Source organism: Leuciscus leuciscus (genome assembly GCF_965113295.1).
Source record: "Leuciscus leuciscus genome assembly, chromosome: 25".
Taxonomy (NCBI): domain Eukaryota; kingdom Metazoa; phylum Chordata; class Actinopteri; order Cypriniformes; family Leuciscidae; genus Leuciscus; species Leuciscus leuciscus.
In genome coordinates this window covers 22,921,583-22,943,834 of record NC_138724.1, presented here as the reverse complement: position 1 = coordinate 22,943,834, position 22,252 = coordinate 22,921,583, and the positions used below count along the sequence as shown (strand labels likewise).

The window sequence follows — 22,252 nt, the reverse complement described above, 5'->3', positions numbered from 1 at the left end:
TTAATTTAAATATCTTTGGTCAGAGCAAGATGGTACAAGTGGGATCATCCTTTGAATTGCTCATTTGAATAATTGTATAATGAATGGCGAGGTCATACACATGAGCCTGTTCCAGATTAATTAGCGCTGATGACGAAGACATGAAAATGATCACTTCGGATTTGTTTAAATTAATTATATTTATGAGATCTTTATGGCTTTAATTATACAGGAAATACAGCAGAGAGAGAGAGAGAGAGAGAGAGAGAGAGAGAGAGAGAGAGAGAGAGAGAGCAAAAAATAATTGAATACAACATTGTTAGGAGCATGTGTGCTAAGGGGGTCTGCTAACTGAGCTAGCTATTAGCATCCCATTTATAGTCCTAAAACATTCACTAGTAGCCATCCTGAGCTGTGATGTCAAAGGGTAAAAAGTAAATTTTATGCTTTTGAGTGCAGTCACTAGCAAAAAAGTCTAATGTAATTTAATGAAATATACTCAGTGCCTGATAAAAAAGAACCTACAAAATTGCTGTGTGGTGCATGTTGTGCTAACTGTGTAAATACAACAATTAGCGAATTTTTAATAATATGTAATATCACATTATTAAACAGAAGCTATAAATGGTCAAATTAAACATTCATTGTTCAGTTAGCTGACTAGCCTTGCGTAGTGCTAGTTCATTAACTTGCAAGGCATATGCTAGCTGATTAACAAGCAGTTGCAAGCTGAGTGAGACTGCAGAGGTTGTCAGGAACATTAACGTCATCTCTCTGAACAGGAAAGCTGATCTACTCATTAGTTTGCTTTCACAGCCTTGTTGTGTTTATAATTGCTTCTCTTGCAAACTATTCTGTCTCAAACTTTTAGCTAAATGTAAAACAAAAACAAAAAAAAAACTAAAGAGTTGTGGGAAACTTAACGGTGATGGTATTAAACTCATGCAACGTATATCCTATGTTTAGCTTTTTACTTTCGGCAATTATATTTAGACTTATTTGTGTTAGATTATCATGATAAAACATGTAAGAATCATAAACTTTTGTTGGTCACAGAATATATTTTGTGCAAGAATCCAAAAGGCAATGGAAAATAATCTATTGGGTTTTTGTTGTGGTAAGGTGATGCTAACTTTCAGATTAGCCAACAAAAATATGTTATCACTGCAACAATATTGTTTAGCATGCTGCTAGCTGATTAGCCTGCTAGATTAGTGACCAGTGCTACAATTGGGTAACTGGAAACGCTATTTTGATTATCTATGAGGAGACATTGTGAAATGTGGTTTATTTTTTTTAACAGGCGTAACAAATGGCTACATCTTGGGGGTAGAATCACAACATCGGCATCTAGCAACAGCTGCTAACTGACCATGCTAACCAGCCAAATCTTGGTGTTACACTGCACAATGGCTCTAACATTCAGGTAGGCATTTCATTATTGCTGAATTCGTGAATTTTTTTTTGACAGGTATGACAAATCACAACACATTAGCACTAATACATTAATACAAGGAGACAAGACTAATGTCAAATTCATTATGATGGGAGACAAAGAAGCAAAGGGTTAAAAGTAAAACACATTTAGTGTGTCTGGAATGTTCATCAAAAATGCAGAGAATGAGATTTCCCTCAGGAACGGATCTAAACAAGGCCTAATAGAAAACTGTTGTTGGGGCAAAATCAATTTGCAATCATTTGAGGCAGCGCACTCCCCTCCAAATTCCCATGTCTTGTTAAACATTACTCCCCATCTGTGCATTATATGAAAGGGACGATTCTGGCACAGCGCTGTGCAAAACTGCTAGAGCTCATTAAATGGCGTTTTATTCAAGATTGATTCACTTTGGGTTTTTTTTGGCTCCTGTGTGAATAACAATGGATTTGTTTATTGTTCAGAAGAGGATTGCGTCGAGGTAAATGTGCAATTTGGCATTTTCTCAGCCTGCCGGCATCTGCGACAAAGTGGCTCATTCTCTTTTGACAAAGACAAGTGAAGGTCAGAATTTCCAGATGGGCTTTTCTCAAATAGAATCAGTTGCAGCTTCATCTGATACCTTTTCCATCGAGCCTGCAGGAGACATTTGGCTCTTTGCAAACCGACACCAGATGCACATTTCTGGCTGTACTTGTGAGCAATAGTTACTATGACAATGCCAATAGTTTCTATGACAATCAGGCGGACTTGAGAGTTAAGGCAATGACTTTTGTTATTCAGGCTAATTATAAATGTTAAAAAAGCATACTTGAGGAAATGTATAATCAATGCTTGTTTGCATGAACACGTAGTGAGATCGGTGACATAAATCATTTTGCAAGACTTGTAATATGTCTAAGCCACTGACACTCCAGTCAAGTAAAGTCAGGTCATCAATAGAATGCTTTAAACCAAACAGCTTTAGAGTATTAAACATGAGGAAAAAAAACTGTGTCAAAGAGGGCGGAGCCTCAGCGCAAACCTACCTATTACATACCCACCCTCCAATAACCATGACCCAATGGTAATTCGAAGGTGTTTACTAGCCGGAGCGAACTTTTCCGTTAAGTTTGCTTTGGCGAACTGTTTCGAACTCCCGAAAATAACTCCAAATTAAGTTCGTTTTGGCATGATTCTGTTTGAAACTACGCCACACCAGTTAATTTGTCAATTTCGCTTGGATTATATCGGTGCCGGTGAAGTGTGTTATTTCTGTGCCACAAGTGGCCCAAAACATAACTGCGAATACTGACTATTTCCAAATATGAAAAAGGAATGAGCTAGTCACTCAAAAATAGCACTGCAACTGTGCCATCTTAGGTGAGTGATGTGTGTATAGCAAAAGAGCTGATTTATGCATGGCAGGGCCTTCAGAACTTTCCCTGAGAGAAAACACACTGCAGCATGAAGACATCCGTGGTAAAAGACACTTCTAGTGCACTGCACCACACCCGCGTCAAGCCAAATATACAACACATGCATCAAACCATAGAAGCCTGGCCATGAAAGATTTAACACTCAGTCACATGGAGCCCGTCATTCATTATCCATGGGGATAACAAGATTCTGGTTAGTTGGTGGATTCAGCAAATGATATTCACAGTTTGCGCAGGAGACGGCAAACTGTCCAGCGGGCAAGCGTGGAAATTGAATTAGGTCTATTCTCAAATATTTTGAAGATGACAGGTCATCTGTTACTGAGTGGTAGGATGAATGTCTCCCAACAGGAAAAGGCAACAAGTCCTCCAACTTATACGACCATAATGGTCGTTTGCACCTTTCCTTAAATACGACCCACTGCATCATTTCCTAAAATAGTGCCCCTATAGGCGGCGGGAGATATGCCACGCAGAGTCGCCTTGATGCATTGTGGGTTTTCTACGAGATGGCTAATCCGTGGCTAATACAGGTAGGCTATATTGATAATAACCTTGATAATATGATAATTTTTGAACAAAATAATGTGCAAGGCGCTTGTGCTGTTTCATCTTGCGTTGTGGTGATTTTTTAACTTGTTAGAGGTTTTTACTTGAGAATAACGTATGAAATAAGAAACACAATGAAATATCTAACGTAACGTTAGCCTAACAGTTAACGTTAAATGGAAAAGTTATCCTACAGCGTGAACATCACAGGTGACATTAAACTTCGCTTTTATTCATATTTATCGACTTAACATTATTAAAAAGAGATGGATTATTGTTACTGGACATAATTATATCGTCTATTCAAGATTGAATAGGCCTGACGTTAATACGTCGCGTGTCAAATCATTAAGGGACGTTATTTTTCTCATTATTTGAACATGAGGGTCAAATCATTTGACCAGATCACATGCATTTTAAAGTTAGTATTTAGTGTGAAATCGTTCGGAAATTGGAAACGTTGTGTGTAAGGGACCATGTAAAAAGTCCACACATTTTGTTAAAACGTCCATTCCATATTTCGTTAATCTGACTCGATCATCCAAATACTATTTTAAAGTATTTAACATGTGAATTAGGCCTACGTTTCAGTTAATTATTAATTGACGTACATTCATATTTGAGATAATATTTTCCAGAAATATCCAATTGTGGAAATTAATAAATAAATACTGCAAATATAATCATAGGCCTAACTAATAATTAACAATAAATAAAATAGATGTAATAGTTGTTATTTCAAATAAAATAAATATTTGTAATAAAATAATGGAATTATGTATGATAATAACTAGAATGGAATTGTTTCCACACGTGTGTGTGTGTGTATATATATATATGTGTGTGTGTGTGTGTGTGTGTGTGTGTGTGTGTGTGTGTGTGTGTGTGTGTGAATAGAATAGATCTTTATAGTCATTGTTAACGTTTAGTGAAAAACTCTCTTCTCTTTCTTAGCTCTTCAGAATTATAAACTGTATGACCAATATATTCATTGTAACATTGTGCTATTTGTCTCTTATTTTTTTATACAGGTGCAAAACCAGGAACAGAATAAACATTCTAGAGGCTAGAGGACAAGGCTAGAGGACAGACAGCAAAGGTGACTAACCCAAGTCATCTGATGTTGATTTTTATCCACTTAAGCATGATCATATTATATTTACCAAACACAGTTAGCACAGTTACTGATTAGCGCCCCCTAATGGTGTGGAAAAATATAACCGCTAAGGTAACAGAGTTAAAGCTGTTACAACCTTTCCAAAACATTAGCTAATTCCAGTTCTTGCAGCATCTGACACCAGTAGGCTACATGTGTCTATTAGTGATGCGCGGGTCGGCTTTTTTTACAACCCGCGGGTCCCGCTTTTATGAAATTATTTGGCCCGCCCCAGCCCGCCCCGCACCACTGTATCTATTTTTACAACCCGCCCCGCCCGCACCCGCGACCATTAAATAGACATAGCCTACTAGGCATAGTAATGTAAATGAAAACAGCCTTTATTTCAGCCTTAAAGTGCTTGGAAACATCGCCCTGTAAACTGGCAATAACAGACGATTCTGAATATGAACCATAAATCAGGTCATATTAATAAGATAATGATTTAAACATTTTCAATATTTACAAAGCAGCGTTTGTATTCATTCTAATTCATCATTCACCTTTTTTTCTTTTAATTATGTAAAATCCCGACCTCAATTTCTCCCGCACCTCATCTTCCATCTTCACTTTTATTTCTCCGTCTTTGTTGTTGTGGCTGGCGGCGGGAGCTGCTTTGCGCGAGCTGTGTCACGTGACGCCAAAGGTTTGGGGAAATCACGCAAGTTGCATTGCTACGGCCATATCAAATAACCTACTAAAATATGATTAGATTGATATTCCCAAATATTTAATATAGGCTGGACATTGCATGCAACATATGGATTTTTATTTTATTTTGTTTTTAATGACCCTCCCCAACCCAACGACCCGCGCATCACTAGTGTCTATGTGTCCGTGTTTTTATGATCTGTTATACTACATACCTCACGTGTCATTCATATCTGTTTTAGAAGTCAACAACAGTCTATAACTATGTATTATGACATTTGATCTAAAACCTCTTTTATAGCCTTCTTCTGATGCTTTCAATAATAGTCTACCACAAATACAAATACAAATAAAAAAAAAATAAAAAAAAGTCCCTGTGAACTGGAAGTTGCATGTGAAAGGGAATATTGAACAGAGGGCAGGGTTTTACTCTAGCGCTCCTCTTCTCCATCTCTGCTCATAGCAGACTAACGGTTTGAGGGGAGTGGTTAGGCGTTTCCCAACCCAAGCCGTTAAACCTACATCATCAGAGAAGGAACGCCATTCCAGACCAAAAGTAACTTTTCAGATTTTGATGAAAGATTACCACGGCAAACATATTTTTTTTCTGTGTATATACTTGCATAAATTAATTGTTCACCTCAAGACTAGTAATATGCACCAGCAAAGTAAATCGGGTATATTTTGATTTCATGTCGCCTTTAAGTTGATAAAACAATTTTTAAAACCAGGTTCTGAGTAGCATTATACTGTTTCAGTTTTCTTTAAATGTTTTGAAAGTTAAGTCACTGTGGTAACAATATTTTTGGAGACTGTGACTTGTCAACAAAGGGTGAAAATTTTTTTTTTATTATCCCCTCATAACACATATCATTCATGTTTCTTTTTACAGATGCCTACTCTAAAGGATTGCTACATATGCAGTACAAAAATTGGAGTTGCAAGCAAAACATGTCAACACTGTAGTGCCAAGCAGCCATATAAGCAAAAGCTTGAGAAAAAAAAAGAACAGCTTTCCCAAGAATGGATTGACCGGCAAAAAAAAAACTGCAGTGTGAACAAAGTTTATGATGCAACAAATCTACTGGTAGGTTTATCTTTCAGATGTTAGTCATAAAATAGTAAGTACTGTAAATAATCCCTGATATTTAGCTTATACACACATGTCGTTGTTATATTTATATACAAAAGCTTCAACAATTATTTTTTCAGTGCATAAGGACTTAGGTGTAACATCTGTTTGTTTCCATTGTACTCAGGTCTGATAAAGAAGTTCTCTCTCTCTCTCTCTCTCTCTCTCTCTCTCTCTCTCTCTCTCTCTCTCTCTCTCTCTCTCTCTCTCCCTCCATCTCTCCCTCTCCCCCTTATTAGTTTTATAATTCTGTCTCAATTTTATTCCAGCTCCACAAGTGGGAGCTTTTAGAGAGGTTCCCACTCCTTCTCCTTGCCAGGAGAACCTCAAATGGTTTTTCTGCTGAGTGCTTCTGTCCTTGGAAGATGGATACAGAAGAAACTCAGGATGCTTTTCTTACCATAAAGAGGTTGTATGAAAGTCTTCTTAATGGTAATAAACACAAATGCGCAATGCATGCAGAATTTTCACATATTTAATTGCTTATTAGTGCATCCTCAATTATATATATATTATTATGATTATTATTATTTTTTTCTCACCTTAGGTTTTAAAAATTGCATATAAAAACAATACTTCCAATGTTTTTACATAGGGGAAATTACATAATAAAACTTGAGCAGGGTATTATTTTGATAATGTTAAATTGATATTACATTAATAAAAACAACCCATATGTGGACTTAAACGTAATAACAAATAAATAAAATAATAAAACCATAATAACACTTTATTTTATTATTTATTTATTTTTGCTGAATTATTATTTAATTATTATTACTCTCATGTCCACATCACAGTTTCTTTTATCCAACAGTGGCTATAAAAGCACCAAGCAGCACAGGAGAGAGTTTAACACATCAGCAGACCTAGCATCAGATTCCCCATCTCTGCTTACCGGTAATGGTAAAATGTTTCATTCAATTTAACTAACATGTTCTTGTACAGCAAACTATTTTTTTTGCACCTGTCACCCACCAAATAATAATATCTGTCCAAATGCAGACCCTAAGAGTGACACTCATTACACTCATAAAATCATAAATGTTTCATCCTTGAAAACAACAAAATACATTAAATATATTTTGTTTAATTCTACAATTTATTTCCATAGATTACTACATACTATACTATAGTAAACTATATTGTTAAGGTGAGCACATTGTATGAACTGTATCTGTACATGGTGGTGTAATGGTGTATTGGTTTTACAATTTCACACCATGTATGTCTTTGTGCAGCTTAAGGCTGGAATACACTACATGAATTTTACCCATATTTTTGCCTCAATTCAGAAATTGATGCTAGTTGCTAGAAGTCAGAGCCAGCCTACACATTCTGGGCAGTAACATTTCACAGGAAATAATGTAGTGTATGATGGCCAGACTTTTATTTGTATTTATTTTTTAGCTTCAGGCTATGATTATCAAACACTTTCCCTGTTTCACAAACAAGGCTTAAGCTAGTTCCAGACTATAATGCATGTTTCAGCTGCCATAGGGCACATTTATTAAAGTTACTTAAATGTCCTAATTGAACAAACACCGTGTCTTTAGTACATGCGATCAACACCGCGACAGGAGATAAAAGGTTATCTTCCATATTAATAATTTTTTTTGTCCTAACCAGCCGCAACGGCAGCATGTGACGATTCTATTTTAGAAACGGTTTCTCTTTTTCTGTGACGCCGCGCTGGAACAACAAACACAAAGTGTGGCAATGATAATCTTTAAACATACTGTTTATGTGCTTTACTTAATGTTAAAAGCGTGTAATGTGACTCTGAATATCATTCAGTGCTCCAGCTTTGTAGCTGTAAAAGCAACAATGGAGAATTCACATCAGATCTTGAAATTAAACGAATGGGGAAACAAGAACATTCAAACTGTGAACAAACAAGTCTATTATTGGACAAATATTGTTTTAGTGATTCATTATGTATTTTAAATAATGTTTAAATGGTGTAATAAGTGTACATTTCATTATGTAGGCTACTTCACATAACCTGTGTAACACACACAGGTTACATTTTCTTGCGAATGCCGTCAAGATTAGTCTTTACCCTGGTGCTATGCATTTGCAGCGAGAGCCCGGCCCCGCCTACATGCTGTTCTGATTGGCTGTGGGTTTTGATTGATTTTGACGCATCTCGCAGTCGCGTCGCTTTTGGTGTGGACAGGCAAGTTGCTTGTCGCTGGAATCTTATCGCATCGCGTCTGGTTAGGACATGGTGAAAGGCTTAAACCTGGCTTAATATAAGCCCTGTATGTGAAACCGGCCCATGTTGTTTTATTTGGTTATGTGTTTCCTAAGCAATGTAGGCACATGTATTTTAGTTTATTGTGCCCAGAACAGAGGCTACAAGTTGTATAGTGTATTCCAGCAGTTTTTATTTATTTATTTTTATGTGTGCAGAGACTCCATCAGCAGACCCAGCATCAGAGTCTTCATCTCTGCTCAGCCCTGAGTCTGACACTCTTCCTCCTGCATCTTCCTCCTTGGCTTCTCATCCTGTTTTCACCTTCTCTGAGTCTAGTCCTTTACCTTCTTCTTCTCTGGTCTCCTCTCTGCCACCGGCCTCAACTCTTTCTTCCTATTCTAAACTGTCCACTGAGCTAGGCAGTCCAGGTCCAGTATCTTCCTCAGGAAAAGAAAGAAAAAGAAAGAGGAAAGCAGACAATAAAGGTATGTGTGGATTTGTTTTGTTTTTTATTTTAACATAATGAGAGCTTTTTAGAGCTAAAAGAACATGGCCTTTCTCATTGGTTTTTTTTAAAGGCTGGGTTAGAATTCTACAAATGTAAATATTGTAATATTTTCTTTTACACATATTGCAACATATTTATATTAAGCTATTCAGTGTTGTGACCATAACGTACCCAAACCAAGAGTTGATTGTTTGTTGAACTTTTTATTTTACTTGTGTCAAATTATAACCATATTTTTATTTGTTTCAGAATGCCCCATGCATAAAGACTCAACCAATTTCCCCTACAAAAAAAATTTGAAGAAAAGAATCAGGGAGGTTTGTTTTAAATAGCAAAATACTGAAATAACCCCACCCCCCCATTCTAAAAAAAAACATTCACAGCAACAATACTATTTTGTACTTTTGTATGTTGTAATTGCAATGTATTTGCACAAAAAAGAAACATTACAAAATATACTAGATGATTAATGTAAGGTTTAGGTATTTATATAATTTGTGTTATAATGTTAAACCGTGTAATAAGAAATATTTTACTTCACAATTTAAGTTGTGCAAATTTAAAACCTTAACCATAGAAATGGTAGTGTGACAAAAATAAAAACTGCAGTATACAATATTACAAAATTGTATTGATAATATAGTAATAAATTGAATTGTGCTAATAATTATTAATTAAAGTTTTATTATGCTTATTATGATAGATTTAGTCCAACTAACTATTTATTTCACTTTGTTTATTTTCACTTGGATTTAATTTTGTATTTACCGTTCAGCAGATGTATGACTGTAACTTCATGTGTTGTAAGTAAATGTCATTAACATTAACCCATGTTTCTTTCTGTTTCTGCTAAGGGTCATGCGGAGGTGTTGGTGCAGTGGCATCCTTGCTCTGGATGGTATGCATATTATTTGAAGTTTATATTCTGTACTGTAGAACACTGACGGAACTTTTTTTTTTTATATAAAAACATTAGAGAGAAAAATTTACATTGCAAAAACATTTATTCAGTTTTAACTGAAGTTGCAGTTTGATCAGGACTTCAGACTTCAATGTAATTAAAATATAATTTGAAATGTGGTGTGCTTTTTATTTTTTTATCTATTCTTTAATGTTTTCAACCACTCTTAGTTTGAAGTATTTTTTTATCAAGCCTTTGTTGAGAACCAAGATAGTATTTATATTCCATTAATAAGCATTGTAACTAACATTTTTTGCTGTCTTACAGTGGGAAAAAGTGGAAAAACTCCTGGGAGCCAAGAGAAAATATTCAAAGTTCATCATGAAGAAATCTCTTGATGTGTTCTCAACCTCAGTGTCAAAGTAACAGTGTTTGTATTATGATTGTCTTTTTATATGCAATGTTTTGTTCTATTAATTCATAATTAGAATAAGCTTCTATATATTTGTTTGTGCAAAACTGGGAACTGAGTTTTCAAGCAAGCCATTTTTTGACTAAGAGTGTGTGTGTGTGTGTGTGTGTGTGTGTGTGTGTGTGTGTGTGTGTGTGTGTGTGTGTGTGTGTGTGTGTGTGTGTGTGTGTGTGTGTGTGTGTGTGTGTGTGTGTGTGTGTGTGTGTGTGTGTGTGTGTGTGTGTGTGTGTGTGTGTGTGTGTGTGTGTGTGTGTGTGTGCCGATGTATTTTTTTGTTGCTAGGTTGTAAAATGGATGCCTTATATGACTTGCAATGTTGTCTTTCAGTGTTAAGACATAGCAGTTTGGTTTATTCTTGTGTTCTGTTTCTGTTGCTGCTTTGTACAGAACATTATCTGTTTTTGATGAGTGGACTCATAAAATGTTTTGAAATATGTCACTGGCTCTGTTCCTTCATATACTCTTGATTTTTACCATTGTTTATATTTGTTATTTTAGATTAAGAGAAAACATATGCACCCTTAATGCATTTAATGATCTGTTTACTGCTGAAAATGTAAGAAAGCCACGTTGTTGTTGTTATTATTATTATTATTATCATTCATTACCCTAAATGACCTATTAGCCCACAGTCAGATCTATAATGTGTGTATGGGAGGATAGACCAATATACTTTTGGGCCTTGGTTTAGAACCATCTGAAGCTGGTACTTCCTTTTTCTGTAGGTAAGAACACAAGGAAGACAGCGATTGAATACTATTAATACGAGAACAATGCTTTTAAATGATGCCCCATGCCACGCCCACCCGTCACTGGGCTTTGATATAATTGGGTAATGTAGTCAAGATTTATCCTCTGTTATGAAATCACCCATTCATTGTAAAACTTGTTATTGGCCTGAGAGATATAATCATTGCCATGGGAAACCCCTGTCTTTGCTACACATTTAATCCCACTGGTCATAATTATGACCGCATATTTTTTCTTATTTAAGTGTTGTTATTGGCTTTGGGCAAGAAATTAAACTTTTAAAAGAAAAAAATTGATTGTCGTGATTAAAATGTATTATTGTCATGTGACTAGTATGAAAGGTCACATGATCAGATCAGTTTACTTCCTGCTTGCACATCTAGAAGAAGATGTATTCCTCAGACTAAAAAGTATTATATAAAACACCTTAATTAACAGATAGAACTATCAAATTTTGTACATATATTCTCTAAAGGGTCTACTACTTATATATTTTGAGAATTATACTCCTGCATATATATTTTGCTTGTAAGAGGTGTAAATTTGTTAACGGTCACAATTGATGTTTGGGGCACACCAATTGGTTCTCATGAACATCTGCCTCATCCTCTAGAATCTAGAGGATGAGGCAGATGCTTCACGAGAACCAATTGGTGTGCCCCAAACATGACCACAAACAACCCTTTCAACGATGCATGGCCCATCTTCAGTGCACTGAATGAGTGCACACACATCTCAATGAAACTGGCCTATTAGGACAGGGCCCAAATGTAGTCCTTGGTCTACTCTAGCCCATAGAGGTCTAGCCGAACAAGCAGAAGTTCCTCCAGGGTGTAACTTTGTCCATGACAACCTTTTCATCTCACTAAGCCTCCTTCATGAAATGACAAAGCAAGATTATGGATGTCTTGGAATGTGTTGTGTAAATAGGCCTAATTTAAGTATTTGAATGAATTCTGACTATGGTGTTTCCCACCGGTCTCTATTGTGACAGAGTATAAAACCTAATATTTCACTAACTTAACCAACATAAAAATCAATGAGGGCATAACGTTTGTGTGTTAGGGAGGTCTAAGGAGTAAAATGCATGAATTCAAATTGCAAGAAAAAAATTGTGATTAAACGGTTAAAAATGACAAATTGCAGAATCAAATTAATCATGATCTTATGAGAGATACACTCTCTCACACAAACACAGGCACACACATACTCTCTCTCTCTCACAGACACACTTTCTATCTCTCTCTCTCTCTCTCTCTCTCTCACACACACACACACACACAAATGTACCTAACCCTAAACCCTATTGCTCACACACTCTCTCTCTCACACAGACACACTTTCTATCTCTCTCTCTCTCTCTCTCTCTCTCTCTCTCTCTCTCACACACACACACACACACAAATGTACCTAACCCTAAACCCTATTGCTCACACACACTCTCTCTCTCTCTCACACAGACACACTTTCTATCTCTCTCTCTCTCTCTCTCTCTCTCTCTCTCTCTCTCTCTCTCTCTCACACACACACACACACAAATGTACCTAACCCTAACCCTATTGCTCACACACTCTCTCTCACACACAGACACACTTTCTATCTCTCTCTCTCTCTCTCTCACACACACACACACACACACACACACACACACACACACACACACACACACACACACACACACACACACACACACACACACAATGTACCTAACCCTAACCCTAAACCCTATTGCTCACACACTCTCTCTCTCACACACACACACACACACGCACACGCACACGCACACACACGCACAAATGTACCTAACCCTAAACCCTATTGCTCACACTCTCTCTCTCTCTCTCTCACACACACACACACACACACACACACACACACACACACACACACACACACACACACACACACACACTGACACACACACACGCACAAATGTACCTAACCCTAAACCCTATTGCTCACACACTCTCTCTCTCTCACACACACAAATACACACACACACACCTAACCCTAACCCTATTGCTCACAAACTCTCTCTCACACACAGACACACTTTCTATCTCTCTCTCTCTCTCACACACACGCGTACCTAACCCTAACCCTAGATATCAATCTATATACAGGATTTTTTATTGCTGTAATAAGTTAAACGAGTAAAATCCTGCAATACAATGTTTCACAGGCATTATACAAATAAAGAAAAAGTAATATGAATGATGTGTACATTAACTTGTATGTATTGTTATGAACTAATATCCTGCTTTGGCCACTTGTGAGCAAAATGCAAAAGAAAAGTTATAAAATTAAGAACATCAGTATCAGCATTCAGGGCACTATGATCATGTTAATTATTGTTAAGGATATAGATGCAAAATAATATTGAATACATATATTTACAAGATCTAAAATATAAATACACTGTATTCTACAAAATCTGTAGTTTGTATTGATCTGTATGAGTAGTATTGTAGTTAATGTTAATGTAAAGTGAGGAAGAAAAAGAGTATTTCAGTTTTATTCAAATTAATTAATGTTTTAAAATGGGATATACAACTTGTGATTAAGTCTATGCATACAAATTAATATGCATATGCTAAATGTAATATTAAATATATTGCATCAACGACCAAAATGTATGTTAATATAAATATTTATTAAATTTGCAATAAATCATTATTTTTAAAAGTTGTAGGTGTAATGTCATGCCACGTGTAAAATATGTAATATAAAAGTAACAAGTAAGCAAGCTATGCCTCTATAACAATGGTGACAGAGGCTTATGGATAATGTAGACCCTTCTGTTATTCAAATCTGCAAAGAGTTAGAAAATATTGGTGTAAAAAACAAACACAGTAGCTCAGGGTAAGAATGACTTTTACTTATTTATTTATTTTTTAATTAATCTGAAAAATATTTAATTTCCAGACTCAAAAATCAGAATTTGGAAAGATGATGAATCCAATGCTTCAAATGTTTGTGCTAAAACTTTAAAACTCTTCTTCAGAAAGTTCTGGACTGCTGTTGTCCTCACTCTCCTCTTCAACATCTTCCTCCAGCAAGAAGAGGGAAGGGTCTGTGTTGACACTGCCATAGGTGCTGGTGACTGCTGCAAGTTTCTGCTGTAGAATGTGTCGCTTGTGTAAGATACAGCAGTAGAGCCCCCTGTGTCCATCTTCGGTCAGCTCTCTAGGCGGATCTTGAGGTAAAAAGTGAAGAAAATTGACGATTATTAAGCAGTATTTCATTAAAAAAAAAACGCTAAGAATTGTGATTTTTTTAAAGCAATATTTACAGTAAACTATAACATCCTGGTTAGTGGGATAACCTTATTTATACACATTCAATAAGAAACATTTATCGTACGTACTATGGATCTTGATGTCCTCTTTAGTTTCCCGAAGAAGACTGTCCAGTTTGTCCAATGTTTTTTTTAGATGCTGATAATGCTGAGTCATCTCTTTTACAATTATTATCTTCTCCTCCTCCATGCGCCTGACCAGCATGACTTGATCAAACAGTCGTCTCTTCAAGCGGAGACTCGCCACTATTTTTGAAAATAAAAGTGGAGAGGAAAAATTTCAAACACTAACACACAACATATTCAGCTTTACCTCTAGCAGTGTTCTTCACTAGTCATTTGAGCGCCTTGAGAATAATATTGATGAATAACTTTATAAAAATGTACACGGGTAGTAATATAACAATATCCTAACTGTATCATCCCTTAAGTATGCATATAATAATGCAGCCAATACACAATTGACAACAACTGAAACATCACACTACATTACAATACAACAGAAAGTAAAAAAAAACAAAAAAACAATGCTCAGCCCAGTATTAAGATATGTTTTTATTTTTTTATTAAAGACATATTGAAAGGATATCTAATTGTTATTTCATGCTTGGGTTGGATTTTGCCATTTCAGAATAGATATGGCTTTCTTCTTAAATGTATTTGGCTATTGCAGCTCTTATATATAAAAGAAAAGTGATGACCACTACTAGTATAGAAGGTGTGTTACAGGAGTAACAATAACTATCAGATTATCACTATGTCTTTATATGGTAACATTACAGATAACTTTTCAGATAGCAACAGAATATATAATGTGTTATTCTTTACTGTATGTTACACCTTTTTTACTGGGTGGCAGTGTTAAATTGCTGAGTGTTATTACTTATATTAACAATCAACTGCATTTTGTGAATTCAAAAAAGCACAAAAATAAAACACATTAATTACCGTCTCCTTGTGCTTCCCAAGGCAGAATAAAGTCATCAGAGAGACTGCATGCTGCTTCGGTGTCAATTTTCTCTTCACAGCCAGGAATGGTGTTGTACAGCACTATCTTCTCTCTGAGGGTCTTTTTGAGCTCACCAAGTCTTCTCCGTTTGCGTTGCCTTGTTTGGTTGCTGTCTGTAAGTTTAAAAAAAAAAAAGTTAGAAAACATTTTTTTTTTACAAAATGCAAGTTGAGTGATGTAGTATCAAATACCATTTTGTCGATACAGATCATGCTTCTTTCTTCGGATTGAATAAATAATCTCATCGATTTCACTCTGGAGCTCTTCCTGGCTACTGTGAGTCCTGTGTCTCTCTTGAAAACCAGAAATAAGCAAAGTCGACCATTACAGAAAACACAGTATCAAAAATGTAGACAAATATATATGGAAATGTACACACCAGTGACTATATTACACACCAGTGGCTGCCCATTGCTTGACATCACACACCCACCGATCTGCATCTTCCATAGAGATGTTTAACTCCTGCTTGAGACTCTCAAGATTGGCTGCTTCCATTTCTGCTCTCTGTGTAGTCTATTTATAAAGATTTTTAAAAAATGACAGAAAACATAGTATCACTGCAGAATTAACCACAATTGCCCCTGAAAGAAAATGCAGTGGAGAGCACAATCACATTCACAGTGTCTCCAGGGCCCAGGAAACACCTTAACGTGCAGTCTAGGCTTCTTACTTTGACAAATCTTTTCGCCAGTGTCTTGTGGAGACTCTCCACCTTCCTATTGTTCCATCCCATGGCAAGTACAGTAATCATATCTCCTCTGCCTATAAAAAAACAAAACCGATAAGAACAAATCAATTGTACAATCTAGCATTGTGTCAAACACAATGGTTAACCCTTTTTTTCAACCAACCTGACTTGGTCATGTACTTTGTAGTAAGAGCTGCCCTTGAAAGGAAGCTATTGACCTGTTCCACCTCTTCACCAACAGTGTTTCCTGCACCCTCCTGGCTTCTACCGCCCCACCTGACCTGCTCCCAAGAAGAAGACCAAGACCTTTATCATTCTAAAGACCTTTATCAATCTTATTTATTAGTTTGTGTATCATCAATTGAATTTGGTGCCATGAGCAAATTTTGATGTTTAATATTTTCAAATATAAAATGTTCTGAGGTAGGATAACAATGAAAGAAAAGCTTTCACAACTGCAATTGTGCAGTTAGAACTTTTGGACGGGATCGGGAAGCAAATCCTGCAAACAACCCTGCTGTTCAACCAGAATGATCAATTCTCTTGTAACAGTGTGATCACTGATAGTAATGTTAACTATGTTTAAAAAGTTCATAAGCATTGTGTGTATATATACACCCAACACACACACACACTAAATAAGTAGTTTTAAACTTGTCCTTGAGGATTAGCACTACACATTTTGTATATCTCACTTATATGACACTTGATTTAACTCATCAGCTCATTAGTAGAGACCGCAAGACCTGAATTGGGTGTGTCAGATAAGGGAGACATACTGTACACAATGCAGTGCTGGGGTCCTCCAGGACAGGTCTGAAAACCACTGCATTAAAGTATTTCAATAATGTTTAAGGTACTACTTTTGACTTATGAAACGTGCATATTTTCCGAGATAATAATCAAGCTAAATTTTTGTGATGCTGTAAGGATGTTTCTAAAAAAACGTAACATTAAAACGTAAACTTAACATTAAAACGTAAACTTAACTCGCACACAGTACCTCACATTTGCCAGTGTGAGCCTTGGCATGCATTACAGATAAAAAAGGCTTCATCCTGGTAAGTGGTTGGAGCTCGGGTATCTTTTCTGCCATCTTTTCCAAATAAGGCCAGTACCTGTAAAGAAAAAATTGCCAAAACTGGTAAGGAGACAAACCAGGACCTAAGTGACTAGTACAATTCCTGTAACCAATCAAATAACACTACAGTATGTAGTCATATGTATGGTAATTTGTCATATCAGTACTGATAAGGTAGTAGCCATATTCATTTTCTAATTCCATAATATAAAAAATGTGTGATATTTAGCTAGTCATGGTGTTAATGGTTATTAATAAAGGTAAAACATCAGTAAAAACTTCAGTTATCATTTGGCAATGGCTATCTACCTGCAAGCAATGTCCATACAAAAGAATGTTGCATTTGCAGCTTGTGCCAGCTCCTTCTGCAGGAACATTGGGTAGGCATATATTTCACCACGGTAGTGGTTCAAGCCTTGCAGCAAAATTCCATGTCTGCACACAGCTATTTCAAGGCCCTCTTCATCCACCTTGGCCCTGGACTTCTGTGCGATTTCTCTGCCTGCTGTAAATGTTGCCGGTCCACAGACATCATGACCTGTCCTCTGAAAGTAGATACAATACGTTACATGTAATCCCAGGACAAGAAAACATTCAATTAAAAAGAGTTAAAGAAACCCTTACACTTAACATCTGGCTTCTAATTTGGTCAACAAAGGCAGATACTTTGGCATCTTGTGCGATGAACAGTCCATCAAAAAGAGATGGTTCGTCTGTCCTGTTAAATAAGAGGAATTCATCGCCAACACAATTACATAATAATGATTTAACATTGCATTCACCTAAATTAATATAACAATTAACCATAAAGGTGCCACACATTTTAGTCTGTATAAATCACATTTGATCTGGAACACTGTGTTTAGAGTATCAGATTGTATTTGTCCTGTGTAAATGAATGCTGTAATTTGGAATTAACTTGTGTAAGTAAAAAACATACTGTTTAAAGTACAAAAAGAAATAACATCTTTATTTTTGTTTGTGTCTTCAGGCTACAGAAGGGAGAAAAAGTTCCTGAACAATTTACCAGATTGCTGTCATAGAATTGTAAAGCTTGTTTAAAACAGTGCTATATCTCTCAAAACACTTTTTAAATTGTAAAAGCATTTACGTTTGAATGTGAAGCAATCATACATGTGACACATTTTGTTACTTTCCATGAATTTCAAATAAAAGTATAATTATATAATGACTAGAGCCAAAAAAAAGTTATGTTGAAGAAATAGGTTTAGATGCTACGAATGGTTGTTATTTTTTACAGCAATAAGGTAAAGTACAGTTTCTCTATATATCAGTCCATCCATAGCTATACTTGCTTTTCCTTTAGAGGGTCATGGCATGGGGGGTCTAGAGCCCATCGCATCTAGCACTGGGTGACAGGTGAGATGCAGCATGGACACAAAAATACCATTGCACCACCCTATATCCAAATTAAAAAAAGAAATGAAAAATTACACTTACCCTTTGGATTTCTTGAACCGGTAATGTTTTCTATTGCCGTCTGCAGATATAGCCAGCATGTCTGGTGTGCATGCTGGGCATTTAAAGGGCTCCATCAGGCACATATCTTCTTTCCTAAAATTGCAGAAGGAAAACTCCCGAAAGACTCTGTGGAAGGTGTCACCACAAACACTACCCGTCTGGAAAGAAGGATGGTATTATTTTGGTAAATAAAAGATTTTGAAGTCTGGAATTCAAACACTTTGGAAATGAAAACAGCCCTTACCCGACCAGTGCAAAGACATCGATGTTCAAGCATTCTGAGAAATGCTTGTTGGGATAAAGCTGGGCTGGCTAATTTCATCTGCTCAAATGATGTGAACAGATCAAACTTAAACAGCATTTGGCAGCTGGTGGTTGCTGGCCAGTATCTGTATTGAAGCAAGTCACTAATCCCAGGAGTCCATTTGGAAGAGCAAAGTGGACAGCTTATACACGGCAGGCACAGGTTGTATGGACCTTAAAACAAACATGCGTTTACTATTTGGCCAGTATTTGTACAGCACAGTACAAAAGAATATAGTAAGCCATTATTATGCTTGACTTCATCTGGTTGGATATAAAAAGGTAGAAGGAAGTGACAAGACATACCGTTGATAGTCACCAATACGGTCTGCTTTCCTGGGATCATTTTGAAGTCAAGGTTTGGACCACAGGAACAGATTTGTATCGGTGGAGGAATTGGAAGCATACACACTGCAGAAAGTCAAAATCAAATTTCAGAAAGTCAAATTTCAGAAAGTAATATCAGTAATGTCTACACATTTACTCAACAAAGTAAAAAAAAATTCAGTTAAAGGAAACTGCAGAGGGCACCTACTACTACATTATCTGAACATACCTTGTTCATGGAGTTGATATTGGCCACTTTCATCAACCACCACTACGGATGTTGGTGGAATGGGTTTTAAAAAACCATCAAACATTGCTTCCCTATCATGGAAAACATTTTTTCGGTGGATCTCGGTGTCACATGATGAACAGAAAAACTGATTTCCTGAGGGGACACAGTCTAAGCACCGGACAACAGCATCAAGAGTTTTGCATTGTTGACAGCAATGCTGGGTAACGGTCTCTGCAGCCAACATGCAATTCAAGATCTCTGGCATTGCAGCCCTGAATTTCTTTTCAGAGATGACCTGTCTTTTGGTCCATGCAGACATGGTGGGTGTCTCTTCTACTTCCACTGATGCAGAGACAGCGACAGAAGTTAACAGGTTTTTTAGCCTCTGAAGATTTTGATCTAAATTAATAAAAAATTAAATGATAATAATAAGGAAAAAGCCAGTTGCAATAATGCATTTTAATAAAAAAAAATAACAATTTCTTATATGGTTTTGTCACTTCATATGCATGATAGGAATGGGAATTACATACTTTAACAGTTGCCTATATGTGACATTTTAAATTTAAATAGAAAAGCTGAAATTATTTAGGCTTTCAATTCAATATGCTCACCAAGACTTGGTCCCTCTTGCGGAATATCATTCATTTGCACGTCCTCGACCTCTGAGAGCTCCCTAGTGCCGGCAGGTTTAACTGCAAACACATGTAATGATATAGAAAACATCACTGCTGACCAAAAGCTTAGACACTTGTGAACAACAGTAGGCAGTATATTTTACTGACCAGATCGTTTCTTCTGAACACGTTGTGGTAGGATGTACCCATGCTGGTCTCTCTTTCTCCAGGAAACATTGGAGACTTCAGTTCCCTTTTTTTTCCTTTTCTTTTTAGTCTGTAAGTAAAAACTAAATGATAAATTTTGGGGAAGCATTTGCAGAGGCATTTTCTTTTAAATTTAGGTAAATAACATGATAGAGAAATAATGAAATATTTTACTTTTTGGGTTTCCAACTCATCAGCCATGGTTTTTGCTGCTTCCAGCCATTCATTAAATTGTTGTAATGACTCTGATGCCATTTGTAGATGTTTTTAAATAGAAATAATTGAAGGATAAAGTAAAAACATAAAAAAAATACAAAACAGGAAAGCGAGAAATAGAGAGAGAGGAGGAAAAAGAAACTGGCTCTTAAAAGAACCGATTGATTTGTAAAATATTTCAGTGATAAAGGATGGGTACAAAAACCTGAAAACAAACAGATGAGATGATTAGACAAAACAAACCAGGGCTCTGTGTGGGCACGGACTGGTCCTTGTCAACCTGTTTGTGCCTATAAATCTGAATGCACTAGTGCAGTGGTTCTCAAACCTGTCCTGGCGTACCCCCAACACTGCACGTTTTCTTTCTCTCACTAATCAAACACACCTGATTCAACTCATCAGCTCATTAACCCATGTAATAATGAGCTGATGAGTTGAATCAGGTGTGTTTGATTAGTGAGAGAAAGAAAACGTGCAGTGTTGGGTGTGCCAGGACAGGTTTGAGAACCACTGCACTAGTGGGTATTATTAAATAAATTTTATTTTGCATGTGAAGTGGGGACACTTAATATTCACCAATATTATTGATCTGCCTGCATTGGCACCATTATGAGAACTGAACTGAACTGGATAATGGCATCACTGTTTTCTCCAGAGCGGCTATATAAATGAACTAAATTAATGTTGTTTTTTTTTCAAGCTGATTTGAAACAATCTGTATAGTAAAAAGCAATATATAGGCTAAATAAAGGTGACTTGACTTGTGGCTATAACCTAAAATAGGCAATAACAATGAATGTACAATGAACAATTGATTCCGTCAACCGATTTTGCCATTACTGCATTTTTTAAATTCTTTAAAATGTTATACCTAGCTGAATTGATACCCTGAATTTAAATCATTTGGATAGCTGTAAAACTGTTGTGACCTCATACTATTTGTATAATGCTGAAACTACCTTTTTCTCTAAGAGAAAACATTTAACGTTACAGTTTTGGATACATTAGGCTGAAATTATTTGTGGCAATATGACAGAAATTGCAGATGCATGTGAAATAGCAACATGCTGCTAGCGATGAAGCTAACGTTAGATAGTAGGTCGCAATGAAATAACGTAACTTTAACAGTTATTTTCTTAATGAGTAAAATGGCTAACAGTTATCGCAACTGATTTGTAACCCAGACGTCAAAATGCACTCATTTAGTTCCACATAAATTACAAAAAACACACACAACTACTTATAAATATATATTAAAAAAACAACAGCATAAAATTCACACCTTACCTATATCGACCTCGCACTGGGACTGTCAGGAAAAAACCTGGCCACGCCACTCCTCCGCCGCCGCCGCCGCCGCCATAGACAGTATAAGAAGGCCGCCGCCTCCTTCTTCTTCTTCTTCTTCTTCTTCTTCTTCTTCTTCCTTTTGGTTCATTGATTTTTTATTTTTTTTATTCAGCGCCACACGAATGTGGTCAAATGATGATATGTTAAAAACTTTAGCTGAACTGAAAAAAAAATCAATATAAAAATGCTGAAAATGTTTTAAAATCACTACATATGATAAAATGTCACGGTTTTATCATCTGTAGTGTTTTTTTTTAAATCATCGTTTTTTTTTACTTTGTTGTTACA

The 22,252-nt window shown here is 36.2% G+C and overlaps 3 protein-coding genes across 7 annotated transcripts in view; 1 reads left to right on the top strand and 2 right to left on the bottom strand.

The window, feature by feature from the left end:
* The window catches only part of sv2bb (synaptic vesicle glycoprotein 2Bb), a 50,725-nt gene that overhangs the window by 15,290 nt on the left and 13,183 nt on the right, over window positions 1-22,252 (bottom strand). The window lies entirely within an intron of this gene.
* Window positions 3,196-10,837, top strand: LOC309490440 (uncharacterized protein). 3 transcript variants are annotated; one of them, XR_014202685.1, is made up of 9 exons: window positions 3,196-3,365; window positions 4,413-4,480; window positions 6,081-6,275; window positions 6,590-6,752; window positions 7,138-7,220; window positions 8,736-9,005; window positions 9,278-9,345; window positions 9,883-9,926; window positions 10,257-10,837. XR_014202685.1 is itself a non-coding variant. In XM_082159609.1 (8 exons), the coding sequence occupies exons 4-8, from the start codon at window positions 7,106-7,108 to the stop codon at window positions 10,312-10,314; spliced, it is 555 nt and encodes a 184-aa protein (XP_082015735.1). In that variant the 5' UTR covers window positions 3,196-3,365; window positions 4,413-4,480; window positions 6,081-6,275; window positions 6,590-7,105; the 3' UTR covers window positions 10,315-10,837. The 3 variants fall into 3 exon arrangements, 2 of the variants coding, with proteins under 2 accessions (XP_082015735.1, XP_082015736.1); XM_082159609.1 differs by having other exon boundaries at window positions 6,590-7,220; XM_082159610.1 differs by lacking the exon at window positions 9,278-9,345 and having other exon boundaries at window positions 6,590-7,220.
* LOC309490884 (uncharacterized protein) lies at window positions 13,810-21,974 on the bottom strand. Of its 2 annotated transcripts, XM_082160190.1 has the most exons (18): window positions 21,902-21,974; window positions 20,573-20,819; window positions 20,360-20,468; window positions 20,189-20,269; window positions 19,572-19,973; window positions 19,322-19,426; window positions 18,957-19,189; window positions 18,692-18,870; window positions 17,855-17,948; window positions 17,540-17,775; window positions 17,153-17,267; window positions 16,313-16,430; window positions 16,132-16,223; window positions 15,857-15,974; window positions 15,650-15,751; window positions 15,398-15,571; window positions 14,519-14,695; window positions 13,810-14,347 (listed from the first exon to the last, which is right to left on the bottom strand). In XM_082160190.1, the coding sequence occupies exons 2-18, from the start codon at window positions 20,651-20,653 to the stop codon at window positions 14,139-14,141; spliced, it is 2,625 nt and encodes an 874-aa protein (XP_082016316.1). In that variant the 5' UTR covers window positions 20,654-20,819; window positions 21,902-21,974; the 3' UTR covers window positions 13,810-14,138. The 2 variants fall into 2 exon arrangements, with proteins under 2 accessions (XP_082016316.1, XP_082016315.1); XM_082160189.1 differs by lacking the exon at window positions 21,902-21,974 and having other exon boundaries at window positions 20,573-20,986.